At 42.3% G+C, this 16872-nt stretch overlaps 1 protein-coding gene across 1 annotated transcript in view; it reads left to right on the top strand.

Moving 5' to 3' along the window:
- The window catches only part of LOC108702199 (ETS translocation variant 4), a 63517-nt gene that overhangs the window by 9064 nt on the left and 37581 nt on the right, over window positions 1–16872 (top strand). The window contains exon 4 of the mRNA XM_018237707.2: window positions 10670–10751. Within this exon, the coding sequence (XP_018093196.2) occupies window positions 10670–10751 (82 nt within the window). The remainder of the gene's footprint in view (window positions 1–10669; window positions 10752–16872) is intronic.

Consider the following 16872-nt stretch of genomic DNA (forward strand, 5'->3'; position numbering starts at 1 on the left):
CTGAATAGAACGATACCCAATATGTATGGATACACAGAGACGCAGCCACCAAACACTCCAAAACAGGAACAATAAATAAGGGCAATTGCAGTTGAATTGTGCCCGCAGTCTTTCGTAGAAGTCAGCGATTTGGTCTGAAATAAAGGGAAAAAGAGTTCCAAAGTTAGATTTCTCCATAAGTTTCCATGGAAACATAACCTGCAAGTTCCCCTGGATAGAACGATACCCCATATGTGTAATGTTCTCGTTATCGGGAACTTTGCTTGGTGGTGGGTACACTCACAATGCACAGCGCAACCCTGCGAATTCCAGTGTTCACAGACGCCCTTTTGGGGCCCCGGCTTTCTGCTGCAGAAAACACAAGGACGAGTGCATGACAACAATAAGTCCGTAAATGAGGTAAAGGCAAGGATGAAGAGGACCTTGCTAAGTGTTTATTGCAGCATGCAACGTTTCGGGGTTACCCCCTTTATCAAGCATGATAAAGGGGGTAATGCCGAAACATTGCATGCTGCAATAAACACTTAGTAAGGTATAACCTGCTTGCATTACCTGTGTGCCGGTGAATTCTTGTCGCCATTGGATAGTGAGGTTGCCGTTTCCTCCATTTTGCTGTGCACCAGGGGTCTCTGCCTTTCAGGAAGGCCAGGGTGTGCGAGTGCTTCCTGGACTGTTCTACTAAGGATGAGGAAGAGACATAGTCGAGAATCAGGCAAAGGTTCTGGGCGGGCGGCAATAATCCGAGTCAAAAGTCAGGCGGAAGTCAAAAACCAGGAATTCAAATACAATAAATGCTTAGGCAGGAACAGTAGAAATAGAACCTAGCTTGGGCACTCACAAAATGGAGGACTGGACCTTTAAAGGACCAGTAACTTTATCATTTAGAAAAAAAAAATTACAGCCTGCACACAATACCCATGAACTAATAAATATCCCATATTAGCCCTCCTTTTTCCTGAAAAGTCCCCAGTATAGTCCCCAGTCTGAACTGACATTAGAAAAACGGCAATATGGCGACTAACCCTTACCCATGGAAGTACGTGCACGCCGCCGACAGTGTTTCTCCTCCCAGGAATTCCGGCAGGAACCCGGAAGTCTGAAGAGCTTCAGAGCAGCAAGCAACCAGCACGAAGCTGTTGAGACGGAAGAGTGAAAGGCACGGCAGTGAGAGGAACACGGAGGGAAGGGGCTGCATTTAAAGGTGGTGCTGAGGAAAGGTGAAGGCTGGGAGACAGAGAGAAGTGCTGGGGGAGGGAAAGGAGCAGGACTGCTGCAGGTAGAGTGGAAACAGCTGCGGGGAGGGAAAGAAGCAGGACAGCTGGGCAAGAGAGGCTGCAGGGAGAGAGGGAACAGCTGGGGAAAAGGGAACTACCATCCAGATGAGCGTCCAGCCTAGAAACTGAAGCCGCATCCCCGGTGTCTTGGTTGCTATGTGACGAAGCAGGAAGTTGGGTCACAGCTGGGCGCATGTAGGGGAGAAGAAGCAAGAAGATGACGGGACCCTTTGGACACCGTGGGACAGCGCCAGTTTGAGTTTTTTCAGATGTCTTACATGAACGGCAGGAAAGAGCAGCATATTGGAAGCAAGTAATGTATATTAATTCTTTTTTATTGTGATTTTAAAGCGGTTTTGGCGTCAAATTCGAATCCAACGCCTGCTCGTGATGTTATGACGCTCGGTGCCATGACCCGCGGCGTCAAAGCAGACACAATAGCAGGAAGTGTGCGCCTGTGCACCAACTTCCTAGACTAGACACACCGGGAGGTAAGAGACTGCCGACATCTCCCGGCACGTCTTACAATATATATGGATACACATATAGACGCAGCCACCAAACACCCCAAAACAGGAGCAATACATAAGGACAACTGCAGTTGAAAATCTGGGGGCTGCGCTCTATGTGTACTACTTGCAGTTTTTCAGTCTAAACACTCCCAAACAGTAAAATAACCCCCACAAACCATATATTTCCGAAAAGTACACTTCTTCGCCTATTCAGGGATGCCATTCTCACTTTTCTACATGGAAAATTGTGGCCGCAGTCTTTTTTTTTATAGAAGTCAGTGATTTGGTCTGAAATAAAGGGGAAAAAAGGTTGATTTCTCCCTGTTTCCATGGTAACTAACAAAAACCTGCAAGTTCCCCTGAATAGAATGATACCCCATATGTATGGATACACAGAGACGCAGCCACCAAACACCCCAAAACAGGAGCACTTCGTAATATTGGGACTGTGAATTTATATGCAGTTCTCAACTTTTTTCATTCCAAACTGCCCCTTACCTGTGAAATAACCCCTACAAACCATATATTTCCAAAAATGCATTTCTTCAGCTTTTCAAAGATACTTGCTTTTTTCATACAGAGAATTGTAGCCGCAGTTCTTTGAAGAAGTCAGTGATTTGGTCTGAATAAAAAAATAAAATAAAATATATATATATATATATATATATATATATATATATATATATATATATACAAAGTTAGATTTCTCCTTATGTTTCCATGGCAACTAACAAAAACCTGCTCAATAACAATCTGCAAGTTCCCCTGAATAAAACAATACCCCATATGTATGGATACACATAGAAATGCAGCCGCCAAACACCCCAAAACAGGCACAATGCGTAATATTGGGGCTGTGAATTTATGTGCATGTATCCATATTTCATCCTAAACTGTCCCTTACCGATGAAATAACCCCCACAAACTATAGATTTCTTGCAAATAAACACATTCAACTATTCATAGATGTCATTCATGCCTTACTACATGGAGAATTGTGGCCACATTCCTTTGTAGAACTCAGTGCTTTGATCTGAAATAAAGGAAAAGACAATATACAAAGTTAGTTATACCCAAGAATTTTCCCAGAGAATTTTGGGACTACTCTATAGACCTGCATCTGGGTGCTACTACCCCAAATTAACCCCAAAAATATATTTCACTCACCCTTTTTGAATTAGTGGAGCGTCTGAGTTTTATCTGTCTTGGTGTTACAATACCAATTTGTTTGCTTCTTCATACACTTTTCAAAATCTGTAAATATATTCACCAAGAGTCCATAGTAAATTTGCCCTATAAATTATGCAAGTGTCCAAAGAAGTTTAGGAATTTAGGTGGCAACAATAAGGATTGGGGAATAAGCAGCTGCCATAAAATCATGCACACCAGAAATTTGTAAAAAAGCTGGTGCCCCACTGGTGACAGACATGGCACATGATCAAAATGCTATTCCTATTCAGAGAGCCAATGTAACTTGTATTCAATTTGTGCTACAAGTACAAAAAAATAAAAAAAATAAAAAGGATTGTTCCAACCACAGCTTTTCTGGAAAATGCTGAATGCCTACACTAAAAACAAATCTAAACAGAAGACCATAGTGTTTCGGTCACCCTGTGCTCAAAAATCTTTACTATTCAAGAAAACTACCCACAAATCCAGAGATGCCTAAATCTACAAAAACAAATGCAAATCTCTTGAATAAAATCACTAAAATGCAATAACACTACCCAAAGCAATAAAAGAACAGTGATTACACTGAAATCAGTGGTCAAGGGTCCCTGCAAAGGGAACCTTTTTGGGGAACTAAGCAAGTAGTAAAAACAATGTATGGGAAAACTGAATAAAATCAACAAGATGCAGTAAAAACAGCTTAAGTAATAAAAAAAAAATAAAAAAAGGTATAGGAGTGAAATTGGTGGTCAGAACTATAGATCCACCCAGGGTCGGACTGGGGGGCTTGGGGCCCACCGGGGCTACTGACCCAGGGCCACCAATCTGGCTCCCGCTTCGGTGTGCTGCATCGGGTATGCCGGGTACCTACGTGTGTGCGCCACGCTAGTACGCATGCGCGCTGCGTTTGCCGCATACGCAAAATTTTTATTTCACCACAACCCCGAAAAAGTGGGGTCGCGGCCGCACCACTAAGAAGCGGATCTGGGCCAGCGGGGCCCACCGGGTTTTTTCCCGGTGTCCCACCGGCCCAGTCCAACACTGGATCCATCAGCGTCACTGCAAAGGGAAGGTTTTCTGGGGAACTAAACCAGCAGTAAAGAAAAATGCAAAGGATGAATTCATAAAACGACCAAAAGAAATAAAATGAACAGTTATTTGGGTGAAATCGGTGGTCAGAACTATAGATCCACCAGATAACTGCAAAGGGAAAGTTTTCTGGGAAACTAAACCAGCAGCAAAGAACAATATAAAAAATAAGCCTAATAAAATCACCAAAAGCAATAAAATGAAGTTATTGGAGTGAAATCGGTGGTCAGAAATCTAGATCCACCAGCATCACTGCAAACAGAACTTTTTACTAACGAGAAGAACAAAACAAGTAATAGTACTAAAAAATCACAAACCGAAGATGAAAATGGCAAACAGTAAAAAGCAATCAAATAACTGTAGAACAAGATCAGAAATAACGTTTGAGCAAGAAATAAAGAAAAAACTACTAAAGAAAGTATATTAAAAAATAAGAGGAAAAAAGTAAGAAAGTAAGTGTGAGTGTATGCTTAGCAAAGATGCCTGTAAGTGTGCTAAGGCCAAAGATAGAAGAAAAAAAATTGAATTTTTATTTTAGAAATATGTAAAATAAGGGTGTAGAGAGGTGCAGTTCAGCTCACAATGTTGAATCCAGGCAATCCAGGCAACCAATTCAGCGATCAAAGCTCAGAAAGGCAGCAGGGGGGCTCCAGCAGTCACAAGTGCGCAGGGGAGGCGTTTGAGAGGTGTCATTTATAGGAGGAGCAGTGGAGATGTCATCATTGTGTTCCTCGTATCTCTACTGCTCCCATTGGCTGCCAAAAAAACGATCGTCCATGGGATCTGTGAGTATGACTGCCTATGCTCGTTGCCTAGGAGGATCTGTGCCTGGCAGAAGTGATGCGCCGCATCGCTTGTTGCTAGAGGGGAAATCTTCAGCGTGCAGATGCAAGGTGCCGTTTAGATGACCAGGCCCCCTGGCTATGCGCATAAGGATATCTGATAGGACAGAGGCAGCATGTGGGCACAAAGGAAATGGCATCACATAAGCTGCGAGACTCGCATTGGTCACTTCCGAGTCTTTGCCGTTTATGTACACCATGCGGCATGGTGACGGGTTGCCACTACTGGGTATACACACCGCTGTTCGGGTCCCCAAACTCTGCAAGTAAGTCTGAATCCAAGGCAATGTTTTATGCTTATTTTTATTCGGGAGCACGATATTTATGAGCTCCTGTTGTGCTTGTGTCTTTTAGCATGGCTGACACTGCACCTGACATGGGGGACTTTAAAAACAAGGCAAAGGAGAAAACCAAAAAACAAAGCGTCTACATCTGAATCTGAAGGATAAGAAAGAGAGGAGTCTAAGAAAACATTCTCCAATTACTGTTTAGGCTGTAATAACAAACTTTCATCTAGTGAGGCAGACAAGCTATGCGGTGTTTGTAAAGAGAAAATTAAAATCCTGCAGGTTATGCCTCTAGGTCTAAAGAAACTGGTATCATAGACAAAGGATGCAATGATGCAAGCCTTTGAACAAACTAAGCAGAGTAAAGATATGCCTGCTGAAGCCAGTCCTTTTTATGAGATTCTCTCATCAGAGGAATCTGTGGAACCTTGTTTTTCCAAATATAAGCTTGAATCTGAGTCCGAGGAAGGAGAATGCTCTGATTCTGAGGATTTATTTTCCTATAGAGGATATGGACTCTTTGATCTTGACTGTGAGAGAAACAATGGGATTTGAGGATGCTTCAGGACCCCCTAAAACAATCAAGCAAGCTTTTTGCTAAAATCAGTAAACGTAAAACATGTTTGGTTGAAGCTATTAAAGGGAAAATTTAAAAATCAGTGGTCTAACTTGGATAGGAAGTTTATCCTTATTCCTTTTGATGTGTCTAATGCTAAAAGTTGGGATACTGCCCCAAAGTTGGATCCTCCAGTAGCACAGACACTTTGAAGAGGCCGTAGAGATCCAATGGATAGGAAAGCCATTGGTGCCTTTTTGCAGCGGCAGCCGGGTTTTATAAGGGGCAAGCTACTGTCAGATCTCCCTATGTAGTCTTCAGCAACAGACTTCCTTACAGAAGCTGCTTTAGCTTCCATAGATGTGTTGTCTACAGCCTTTACAACAAGAAGAGAAATTTCGTTAAAACCATGGGCTGCGGATATAGCATCAAATTTCGTACTTCATAGGAATAACGAAATGAGTGGAAAAGCCAAAGGGGTGCAAAGGATTAGTCCAATAGTCAGTCCAGAGGAAGAGCTAGTAGAGGGAGGGGACATACAAACTTTCACCAGCGGCCATTTTCAGCATGACGTCAGGGAGATTGGAGGGAGATTAAGGAGGTTTGTAGCAGAATGGAGAGAAATAACCTGACAAATGGGTATAACAAACACTGGAAAAAGGTTACTTCATCGAATTCAACTTTTTTCCTCCAGCCAGTTTCCAAAGACTGGTTTTGGCTATTCAAGAGTTCAAAGATTATGGGGTATTAATTCAGGTACTGCAAGAAGAAATATTTTAGGGGTATAATCTCCTACTTTTCTAGTTTCAAAGCCAAGCATCAAATACAGAACAGTTGTAGATCTGAGATTTTTATCATTATTTCATAAAGAAAAAATTCAAGATGGAAACTATGCATTCTACCATATAGGCCCTTCGCAAACAAGAAGTAATGGCGACTCTGGTTCTACAAAATGCATATTTGCATATCCGCATAAGACAATGCCACCAAATTCCTAAGAATAGCTATACAGCACTAGCTTTTGGAATTTCAAGTGCACCAAGGGTCTTCATAAAAGTGATGGTGATCTAGATGACTGTTTAATAGAAGCAAAAGCTACAAAAACATTTAAATCTGACAATTCAAATTTTCATCAAATCTCCAAGCTATAAAAAACAAAATTCCTGGACAGGCAGTGTTTCCCTGCCACTAAGGAAAATTTGCAAGATCAGAAACAAATTAAAATTGCTATAAAAAAAATTAAAAAAAAAAAAAAAAAAAAGTTTCATGGAAGTCCTGGGACTCTTTTCAGCAGCCCTAGTAGTTATATCATGGGCACACAAAGGATGTTCAACAATTCTTACATTTTGTGTGGGACCATCAAAAGAAACCTTTAATCAAAAAGGTCCATTTACCCCTCACTTGGTGGCTTTAGATAGAAAACCTAACATAAGTGACCCATTTGTTGCCTGCACCCGCAATCTTTCTTTTTTTTATTTTCAACTTTTTATTTTCATTTTTCAAATAAAGTAAAATAAAGTCATAACAGTATCAATGCAAAATGTTGTTATCACTGTGTCATTATTATTAGCATTCAGTATACGTTTAAGTATTTCAAATTAGAGAGCATTGTCCTCCTGGGTAAAGTCTTCTTTATTGATCCAGGAGTTCCAAATTTGTTCATATTTATCAAGTTTGTCATTTAGGGTGTAAGTATTTTTTTCGTTGGCTGCTATTCACTAGATTTTCCTCTCTATAGCCATATGATGTTGGCCTGGCCCTTTCCACATTGAGGCTAAGGTACATCTTGTGGCCAAGCAGACTTGAATCACAAGTTTGTCGTCATTTTTCATTTGGGGCCGTTCTATATTAATTTGGAACAGTGATGATAAAAGTTTACACATATACAATTTTACACAATATTAATTAATCCTGTTACATGATTTTTAATTGCTAATGAATTATTAGCACCTAGCACATAGCACTTTATTGGGTAACCCAGCAATGGCTGCCCAATAATTGAAGCAACACTGGGTTAGTAACCGTTAACGAAACTGTTAATAAACTCTGACACTGCTGCACTAATACTTGAATTTTCTTTAATTGGTGGCCAATTGAATAGAGAGGGGTTTTACTTCTTTTCATTTCTATAACACATTATTTTGGTAATCACACCTCTTTCGTTCGGAAAACGTATTGCTTTTTTAGGAAGGTACACTGAACAATTCTTTCTTTATAAAAGTTTACACATATGTTTGTTGCACTGTTGGGCATGTCCACCAGTTATCTGCCACCAGTTATCTTTCCACAGCCCCTGAAGCACATTTCTGAGCATTCTGGGTTCCATTTATGTAGTTGGTCTGGTCATACATACCAATCATATAGTGAGATGTGTGCCATTTCGGTGAATAGGTCTGGTATGCGTGTTTCCCATCTTTGTTGATGCTTTGTCTTCTCTGGAGTCCTCTCATGCCATGATTGTCTATATAACTCGGTTATTCGGGCTCTTCAGATGGACAGGTTGTAAAAATCCATTCAAACCTTTTTAATTTGGCTGTGAGCATTGTTGGAAATGCCGATTTAATGTAGTGGGACAGCTGCATAAATTGAAATCTGTCCTGTTCGGTTGTCCCAAGGTATCCATTTCTCCTGTTGAATGAACTGATGTATATTCCATATACCTTTAGTTGCCCAATCTTGATCACAACAGACACAAGCAAAAGATGTTGGGGTGCTCATCTTCAAGACCTCTCAAAGCAAGGCACCTAGGAGAAGGGTATGGCAGACCATCCATCAAATTCCTTAGAACTGGAAGCCATTTGAAGAGCCTTAAAAGTTTTTTCTCCATATATAAGAAATAAACATGTTCTTATTGACACAGACACATAAGCAACAGCATATTAGCTAAAGCATCAAGGGGGTTTAAAGGAATTGTTCAGTGTAAAAATAAAAATTGGGTAAATAGATAGGCTGTGCAAAATAAAAAATGTTTCTAATATAGTTAGGCAAAAATGTAATGTATAAAGGCTGGAGTGATTTGATCTATAACAGGTCAGTCACAACACTGCTTCCTGCTTTTCAGCTCTCTTGGTTTACACTGACTGGTTACCCTGGCTACCAGGCAGTAACCAATCAGAGACTTGAGGGGGGGCCACATGGGTCATATCTGTTGCTTTTGAATCTGCGCTGAGAGCTGAGGATCAATTGCAAACTCACTGAACAAAAATGTACCATGTGGCTCCCCTTCAAGTCGCTGACTAACTCAGAGTTATAGAGCTGAAAAGCAGGAAGTTGGATTCTGGCTGTTTTATTAGACATCCAGTCACTCCAGCCTTTATATATTACATTTTTGGCTAACTAACTATATTAGAAATATTTTTTATTTTGCACAGCCTATTATTTACACCGTTTTTATTTTCACACTGAACTAACACTCCTTTGAAGATAGCAATGTCCAAATCTTGGATAAAGAAGACTGCTGGTTTGAAAGAGGCGATTCATGTCAAGGTGGAGAAACCATCCCTGAACAGAGGCGGGGGGCCTTCGAGACCACCTGTCTGCTATATACAATGCTGTTCTGACATCTGTACCCCGGCGATTTCACTTCACTTCACACATCCATTCATGCAACTCTCACAAGTAACACCTGTTTCTAGGAGTTGCATGACACATTGGTAATCCTATCCCAGTAACTATACAGAATCAACACCTCTCTGAAGAGATGCAGTTGTGCCTTTGTGATTGGATTGGTGGAAGAGTTTATATGTCGAGAACGTCCCACAGTCAGTAGAACTGAAGAAGCTGCTTGGATGAGCAGTGAAACATCTTCAATAACTACTCAGCAAGTCCAGTTCTTTGTTTTTGAATCACTTGTATTAGATAGTAATCGATACTCTTTTGCAGAGCAGAAAAGCTGTTACTAATAAAATTTACCAGAGGAACTGGTGTGTAATGCTTATGCCAACCTCATGAGAATTTTGCTCAGGAATCATTCTCAGCAGCAGAATAATGCCATAGACTTTTGAACCCTGTAGTAGTGGGTGCAATGAAGCCCTGGTAGCTGCTTTTTGGCAAAGGCCTTAGTGAACCTCTCAAGAATGAGCTAGCAGCTCCAGACTTGCCTCCATTTCAGATTTAGTGTCTCCATTTATACTGATGCACATTTTTAAGAGATACACTTTCTCCCTGTGTTTGCAGTCTTTTGCATGACTCTCTTTCTTCGTCTGTGCCTGTGGTTATTTCTGCGCATTACCTTCTGGAGAAGAACCCATACAACTTGGCGTCACTGAACTCCTACAGAAAAAACCAGCAGAAGTATTGCAGCCAAAGTGGTTAAAAAAATCTCAAAGCAGCCACGAAATGCCAGTGCCCTGGACTGTGGAAGGAGTCTCTCCTGGGCAATTTCACCTGGTGGGCCCCCGTTGGCCCAGCCCCCTCCCCCGATCTTGCGCCGATGTGCATACTGACAATGGCGCATGCGTGTATGGGGGCCCGGAGGTTAGTAACCCAGTGGGCCCCCCCCATGTCCAGTCCGACACTGGCAGCATGTATTCACTTGACCCTAAATGTATCTGAATTAACTGTTACAGAGACAAATGATGCTTCCCTCTCTGCTCTGTATAGTGTAAGTCAGTCCCAAAGCTCAGTCCAGAGCAGTGTGTGCTGATACAAGAACCTAAAACATAACATATTTGACTCCAGAAAGCTCCAAGTTAGGGGAAGGCAATCTCCCACGTAGTTCATTTTAAGAAAAATAATTCTACTTGTTCAAATAATTTCCCTTTTCTCTGTAACAAGACTACCTTGTACTCAATCCTTAGTAAGCTATCCTAAATCATAGTCCTATTGGGTTTATTAAATCAGCAACATTTTTTAGTAGCCTTATATGAAAACATTAAAGATTAAAATTGTATACATTTGCAAATGTATAACTCTATTTTGGTAAATTCTTTTGTTTCAGTTACTTTTTATAGCCCTCCCAAGAAAATCAAAAAGGAGCAACAGTATCAATATAATAGTGATGGACAATGCCTTTATGCTGAGTAAGTATTGTGGTACACAAGCCATGATTTTTATTAATGTTTGTATCTGTGTGAAATAAAATATATTTATATATATATATATATATATATATATATATATATATATATATAAATCTTCCCTTCAATGACGGCACTCCAAATACAGTCAAGCTTAGTCAGTCAGTTCAATTCGTATAGGTTTATTTAGGTGGACCAACGTTTCGATTCCACACAGTAATCTTCGTCAGGGTGAGAGTGCCAAACACAGATTGCCAATTTAAACGTACAAAATGGCGCCAAAATACCATTGCTAGGGTGCCTAGCAGCACCAGTGTCAGGAAAGAAAGTTGAGCGTGAAGTGAAAAAGAGGAAGAAAAAACACGTAATACCATCCAGCAACCCCCCTTACCTGTAAGCGCACCTATTGTGGCAAAAACTGGATCAGTGTGCAGTCAGGGAGAGTACACCCGTCCTACGTTCCTATGGAGGTGAGCCGGCAACCCTGAAGCGCCAGGCGGGTCATGTGATCAGAACGCTGCCCCTGTTGCTAGGCAACCCAAGCAGTTTACCGGTCTGCGTGCGCCTATGGTTATTTGCACACCAGGACCGGTGACAGCACACAGCACAGAGCGTAGGGAGCTAGAAACGGTCACTGACCATTAGCAAATTAAATCCTTGTGCAGAGGGAGAGCTAAAGGCATCAAGCCCAACACAGCACCACAACTGCAAAGCAGTATCGTTGTTAGTCGGTTCTGCCGTGGGGTTGGCTGGGGATCTCAGGGGGTGGTACAATATGAGTCTATCTCACGAGCACCTGCATACTCACATATAGGAACTGGGGTCTCAGTCAGCACAATATCAAGGAAACCTCAGGCAGCATGTCCCGATAATAGCCATAGGAAGCGACACACAGTAGTATCTGTGAATGCAGGCAGAGTACTGTGTAAGTTGTTAAACAGGCAGTAAGGTGATGTTATCACAGTGCATAAGGAGAAATATATCAATCAAGACAATGTATATATGACCAAAAGAACACATCAATAATCTGGTTCAAAGTCCAGGAGTTGGCCTTCAGCACAACTCCATAATAGGATTGTCCTAGTGGATGAAGGAGGATCAGTGCGCTATCTTTATAAGAAGCAGCCAAGAGGAAGTGTTTCATTCAATCCACGCGGGGCTACCGTGTCTAGTTTGTAAATCCATCTAGCTTCCATCCTTAATAGTGATTGGTCCCTGTCTCCACCTCTGTCCAGGGGGGGTTGGTGATCTATGGCCATGCATCTGAAGGTTGGTAGAGAGTGACCTTTCATTAAAAAGTGTTTGGCCACTGGTTGTAGTGCCTTTCTTTCCTTCAAAGCTTTGCTGATAGAAGACCTGTGATTTGCAATACGTTCGTTTAGAGTAGTGCTGGTCTTACCTACGTAGTACAGACCACAAGGGCAAGTTATGAAATACACAACAAAGGATGATGAGCAGCTCAGTCGATGTGGAATCTTGTGTCGTTTTCCTGTGTGGGGATGAGGGAAATCAGGGCTAGTGAGAAGACTTCTGCATGTCACGCAGTCCGGGCATTTGTAACAACCCAGTTTCTTCTGTATGGTTAGCCAATTGGTCTTGGTATTAGGGGATTTGATAAAGTCCATATGTACCAGTAGGTCCCTGAGGTTTCTGTCTCTTCTGTATCCAAACATGGGTTTGGGCATGTGATGGAGAGATAGGGAATCATCCATGTTAAGCATTGGCCAATATTTATTGACAATTGTGGTCAAAATATGGGAGGATTGAGAGTAAGTAGTTGAGAAAACTAATGGGGCGTTTTGTTCGTCTTTTGGTTTCTTTGCTGTCAATAGGTCGGCTTGTGTGTATTTTAGTGCTCTTTCAAGTTGTTGGCATAGTAGGTTCTCTGAGTATCCTCTCTGTAGAAATCTGTCGAACATTTCTTTAAATTGGATTATGGCCGGATCACATGAGCTATTGTTTCTTATCACCCGGAGGAACTGGGAGTAGGGAATACCCCTAATTGTAGCCGGCGGGTGGTTGCTGCTTGCTTGCAAGATTGAATTACGGTCGGTGGCTTTTCTGAATAGTCTTTTGCCAATAAAGGATTCCTCCAGATATATGTAGAGGTCAAGGAAATCAATGTTGTTATTACTAAAATTCATGGTCAATTTGATCGGAGTATCCAAGCTGTTGAGGTGTTGATGAAAGGAATGTAGCTCCTCTTCTGTTCCAGTCCAGATCAGGAAGAGATTTCTATATAACGAAAATAGGTCAATATAGGCTTCCCCAGTAGTGGATAGATGTGAGTTACTTCGAATTCTAACATAAATAGGTTGGCATATGAAGGTGCCAATGGGCTTCCCATAGCCGTCCCTGACACCTGTAAGTAGAACAGCTTCTCAAACTGAAAAAAGTTCCTTGTTAAGGTAAGTTCCAATAGTTGGAGTAGAAGTTCAATGGGTGCTGTGTGTGACGGAGAAGACAGTAGAGTCTTCTGGCATGCCCAGATCCCTTGTGTATGCGGTATCACGGTGTATAGACTCTTAACATCCATAGTCACCAACAGGCATTTAGGAGGTAGGTCGTGTAATACAGAGAGTCGCCTAATCACATGCCTTGAGTCCTGTGTGTATGAGTCCATACTTTGTACAAACGGCTGTAAGAAATGGTCAATGTAGGTTGCTACAGATTGGTATAGGGACCCAATGGCCGATATGATGGGTCTGCCTGGAGGAGAGGAGAGAGACTTGTGTACTTTTGGTAAGGTGTAGATAATAGGAGTGCGGGGAAATGCCGTGGTCAGGAAGCGATGTGTACTCTGGTCCAACCACCCAGCGTCCTTAGCCAATCCCAATAAGGCATCCAGTTCCTTTTTAAATTTAGCAGTGGGATCCGCTTGGAGAAGTTTGTATGTACTTTCATCTGACATCTGTTCTAGTAGTTCTTTTCTATAGTATGTATAATCTAAAAGTACAATAGCGCCCCCCTTATCTGCAGGGCGTATGACCAAGTCAGTGTCGTCTTTCAGTGTTTTGATTGCATTACGTTCAGGTGGTGACAGGTTGTTAAAGGGTGAAGAAAAATCCTTCATTGCTCTGAGAATGTTGCCAAAGGTTTTTAATGAGGCAGGGGTATTAGGTGGCTCAAAGGAGCTTTTGTTTTTGAAAGTTGCTGTGGGTTGAGGGGGGGAGTCCTTGAAGTGTTCTCTGAGTTTAAGTTTACGTTGAAATCTGTGGACGTCTATGAGTATCCAGAGTATTGGGCTTATTTCTCGGGATATAGGACAGGCCTTTTGACAGTAGGATCATTTCACCAGGAGAGAGTACGTGTTTACTCAGATTAAAAATTACATTTTCTTGTTCCTGGGGGTTTTCCATTTGGATTTCCTCCCTCCGCGTCTAGTGCGACCTTGTCCCCGCGTTCTCCTTCTTTTATTTTGCCTGCCCGTGTCTTTACCCCTAAAAAAGGCTTCGATGTAGGATGTTCTGTTCCAGTGTCTGAGTCTGTTGATTGATCAGAGCTGTCGACTGTGTTGAGTGACCGGGGTAATCGTCTTCGTCTGAGGGATACCTTATAGTTGTCTGGTCTCAGCCCCAGTAGCCAGCCGTATACTCTCTTGGCCTTGTAGTCGTCTGAAACTTTTTTAAGCTTGTTCTGTTTAAAATTTGTCAGGTCCTGTTGATATTTGTCGACCATCCCCTTTAGCTTGCCAATCCAGTCAGTGGCTGTGTCAGTTCTGAGTGATTCCATATACTGTTCTTCAAGTCTTGCAATTTCAGATTTTGTTGTTATAAGGTCTTTACCCACTTGATCAACCACTAAAAGAATCAGATCAAAGGAGCATCGATTCAGGATCCCGCACCATTTCCCACAAAATTCCGGATTAAAAAGGAACTGGATGCCTTATTGGGATTGGATAAGGACGCTGGGGTGTTGGACCAGAGTACACATCGCTTCCTGACCACGGCATTTCCCCGCACTCCTATTATCTACACCTTACCAAAAGTACACAAGTCTCTCTCCTCCAGGCAGACCCATCATATCGGCCATTGGGTCCCTATACCAATCTGTAGCAACCTACATTGACCATTTCTTACAGCCGTTTGTACAAAGTATGGACTCATACACACAGGACTCAAGGCATGTGATTAGGCGACTCTCTGTATTACATGACCTACCTCCTAAATGCCTGTTGGTGACTATGGATGTTAAGAGTCTATACACCGTGATACCACATACACAAGGGATCTGGGTATGCCGGTAGGCTCTACTGTCTTCTCCGTCACACACAGCACCCATTGAACTTCTACTCCAACTATTGGAACTTACCTTAACAAGGAACCTTTTTCGGTTTGAGAAGCTGTTCTACTTACAGGTGTCAGGGACAGCTATGGGAAGCCCGTTGGCACCTTCATATGCCAACCTATTTATGTTAGAATTCGAAGTAACTCACATCTATCCACTACTGGGGAAGTCTATATTGACCTATTTTCGTTATATAGACGATCTCTTCCTGATCTGGACTGGAACAGAAGAGGCGCTACATTCCTTTCATCAACACCTCAACAGCTTGGATCAAATTGACCATGAATTTTAGTAATAACAACATTGATTTCCTTGACCTCAACATATATCTGGAGGAATCCTTTATTGGCAAAAGACTATTCAGAAAAGCCACCGACCGTAATTCAATCTTGCAAGCAAGCAGCAACCACCCGCCGGCTACAATTAGGGGTATTCCTTACTCCCAGTTCCTCCGGGTGATAAGAAACAATAGCTCACGTGATCCGGCCATAATCCAATTTAAAGAAATGTTCGAGAGATTTCTACAGAGAGGATACTCAGAGAACCTACTATGCCAACAACTTGAAAGAGCACTAAAATACACACAAGCCGACCTATTGACAGCAAAGAAACCGAAAGAAGAACAAAACGCCCCATTAGTTTTCTCAACTACATACTCTCAATCCTCCCATAATTTGACCACAATTGTCAATAAATATTGGCCAATGCTTAACATGGATGATTCCCTATCTCTCCATCACATGCCCAAACCCATGTTTGGATACAGAAGAGACAGAAACCTCAGGGACCTACTGGTACGTACGGACTTTATCAAATCCCCTAATACCGAGACCAATTGGCTAACCACACAGAAGAAACTGGGTTGTTACAAATGCCCGGACTGCGTGACATGCAGAAGTCTTCTCACTAGCCCTGATTTCCCTCATCCCCACACAGGAAAACGACACAAGATTCCACATCGACTGAGCTGCTCATCATCCTTTGTTGTGTATTTCATAACTTGCCCTTGTGGTCTGTACTACGTAGGTAAGACCAGCACCAACTCCTGGACTTTGAACCAGAGTATTGATGTGTTCTTTTGGTCATTTATACATTGTCTTGATTGATTTTTTTCTCCTTATGCATTGTGATAACATCACCTTACTGCCTGTTTAACAACTTACACAGTACTCTGCCTGTATTCCCAGATACTGCTTTTATCCTTTTCTGCTTCTTTCACGCCTTACTGTACCTCCAAAATACCCCCCGTAGCTTAGTGGGTAGCAGGAGTACCCCTTAGCACGACTACTGTGTGTCGCTTCCTATGGCTATTATCGGGACATGCTGCCTGAGGTTTCGTTGATATTGTGCTGACTGAGACCCCAGTTCCTATATGTGAGTATGCAGGTGCTCGTGAGATAGACTCATATTGTACCACCCCCTGAGATCCACAGCCAACCCCATGGCAGAACTGACTAACACCGATACTGCTTTGCAGTTGTGGTGCTGTGTTGGGCTTGATGCCTTTAGCTCTCCCTCTGCACAAGGATTTAATTTGCTAATGGTCAGTGACCGTTTCTAGCTCCCTACGCTCTGCACTGGGTGCTGTCACCGGTCCTGGTATGCAAATAACCATAGGCGCACGCAGACCGGGAAACTGCTTGGGTTGCCTAGCAACAGGGGCATCGTTCTGATCACACCACCCGCCTGTCGCTTCAGGGTTGCCGGCTCACCTCCATAGGAACGTAGGACGGGTGTACTCTCCCTGGCTGCACACTGATCCAGTTTTTGTCACAATAGGTGCGCTTACAGGTAAGGGTGGTTGCTGGATGGTATTGCGTGTTTTCTCTTCCTCTTT

The sequence above is a fragment of the Xenopus laevis genome, chromosome 9_10S (assembly GCF_017654675.1).
Source record: "Xenopus laevis strain J_2021 chromosome 9_10S, Xenopus_laevis_v10.1, whole genome shotgun sequence".
NCBI classification, from domain to species: domain Eukaryota; kingdom Metazoa; phylum Chordata; class Amphibia; order Anura; family Pipidae; genus Xenopus; species Xenopus laevis.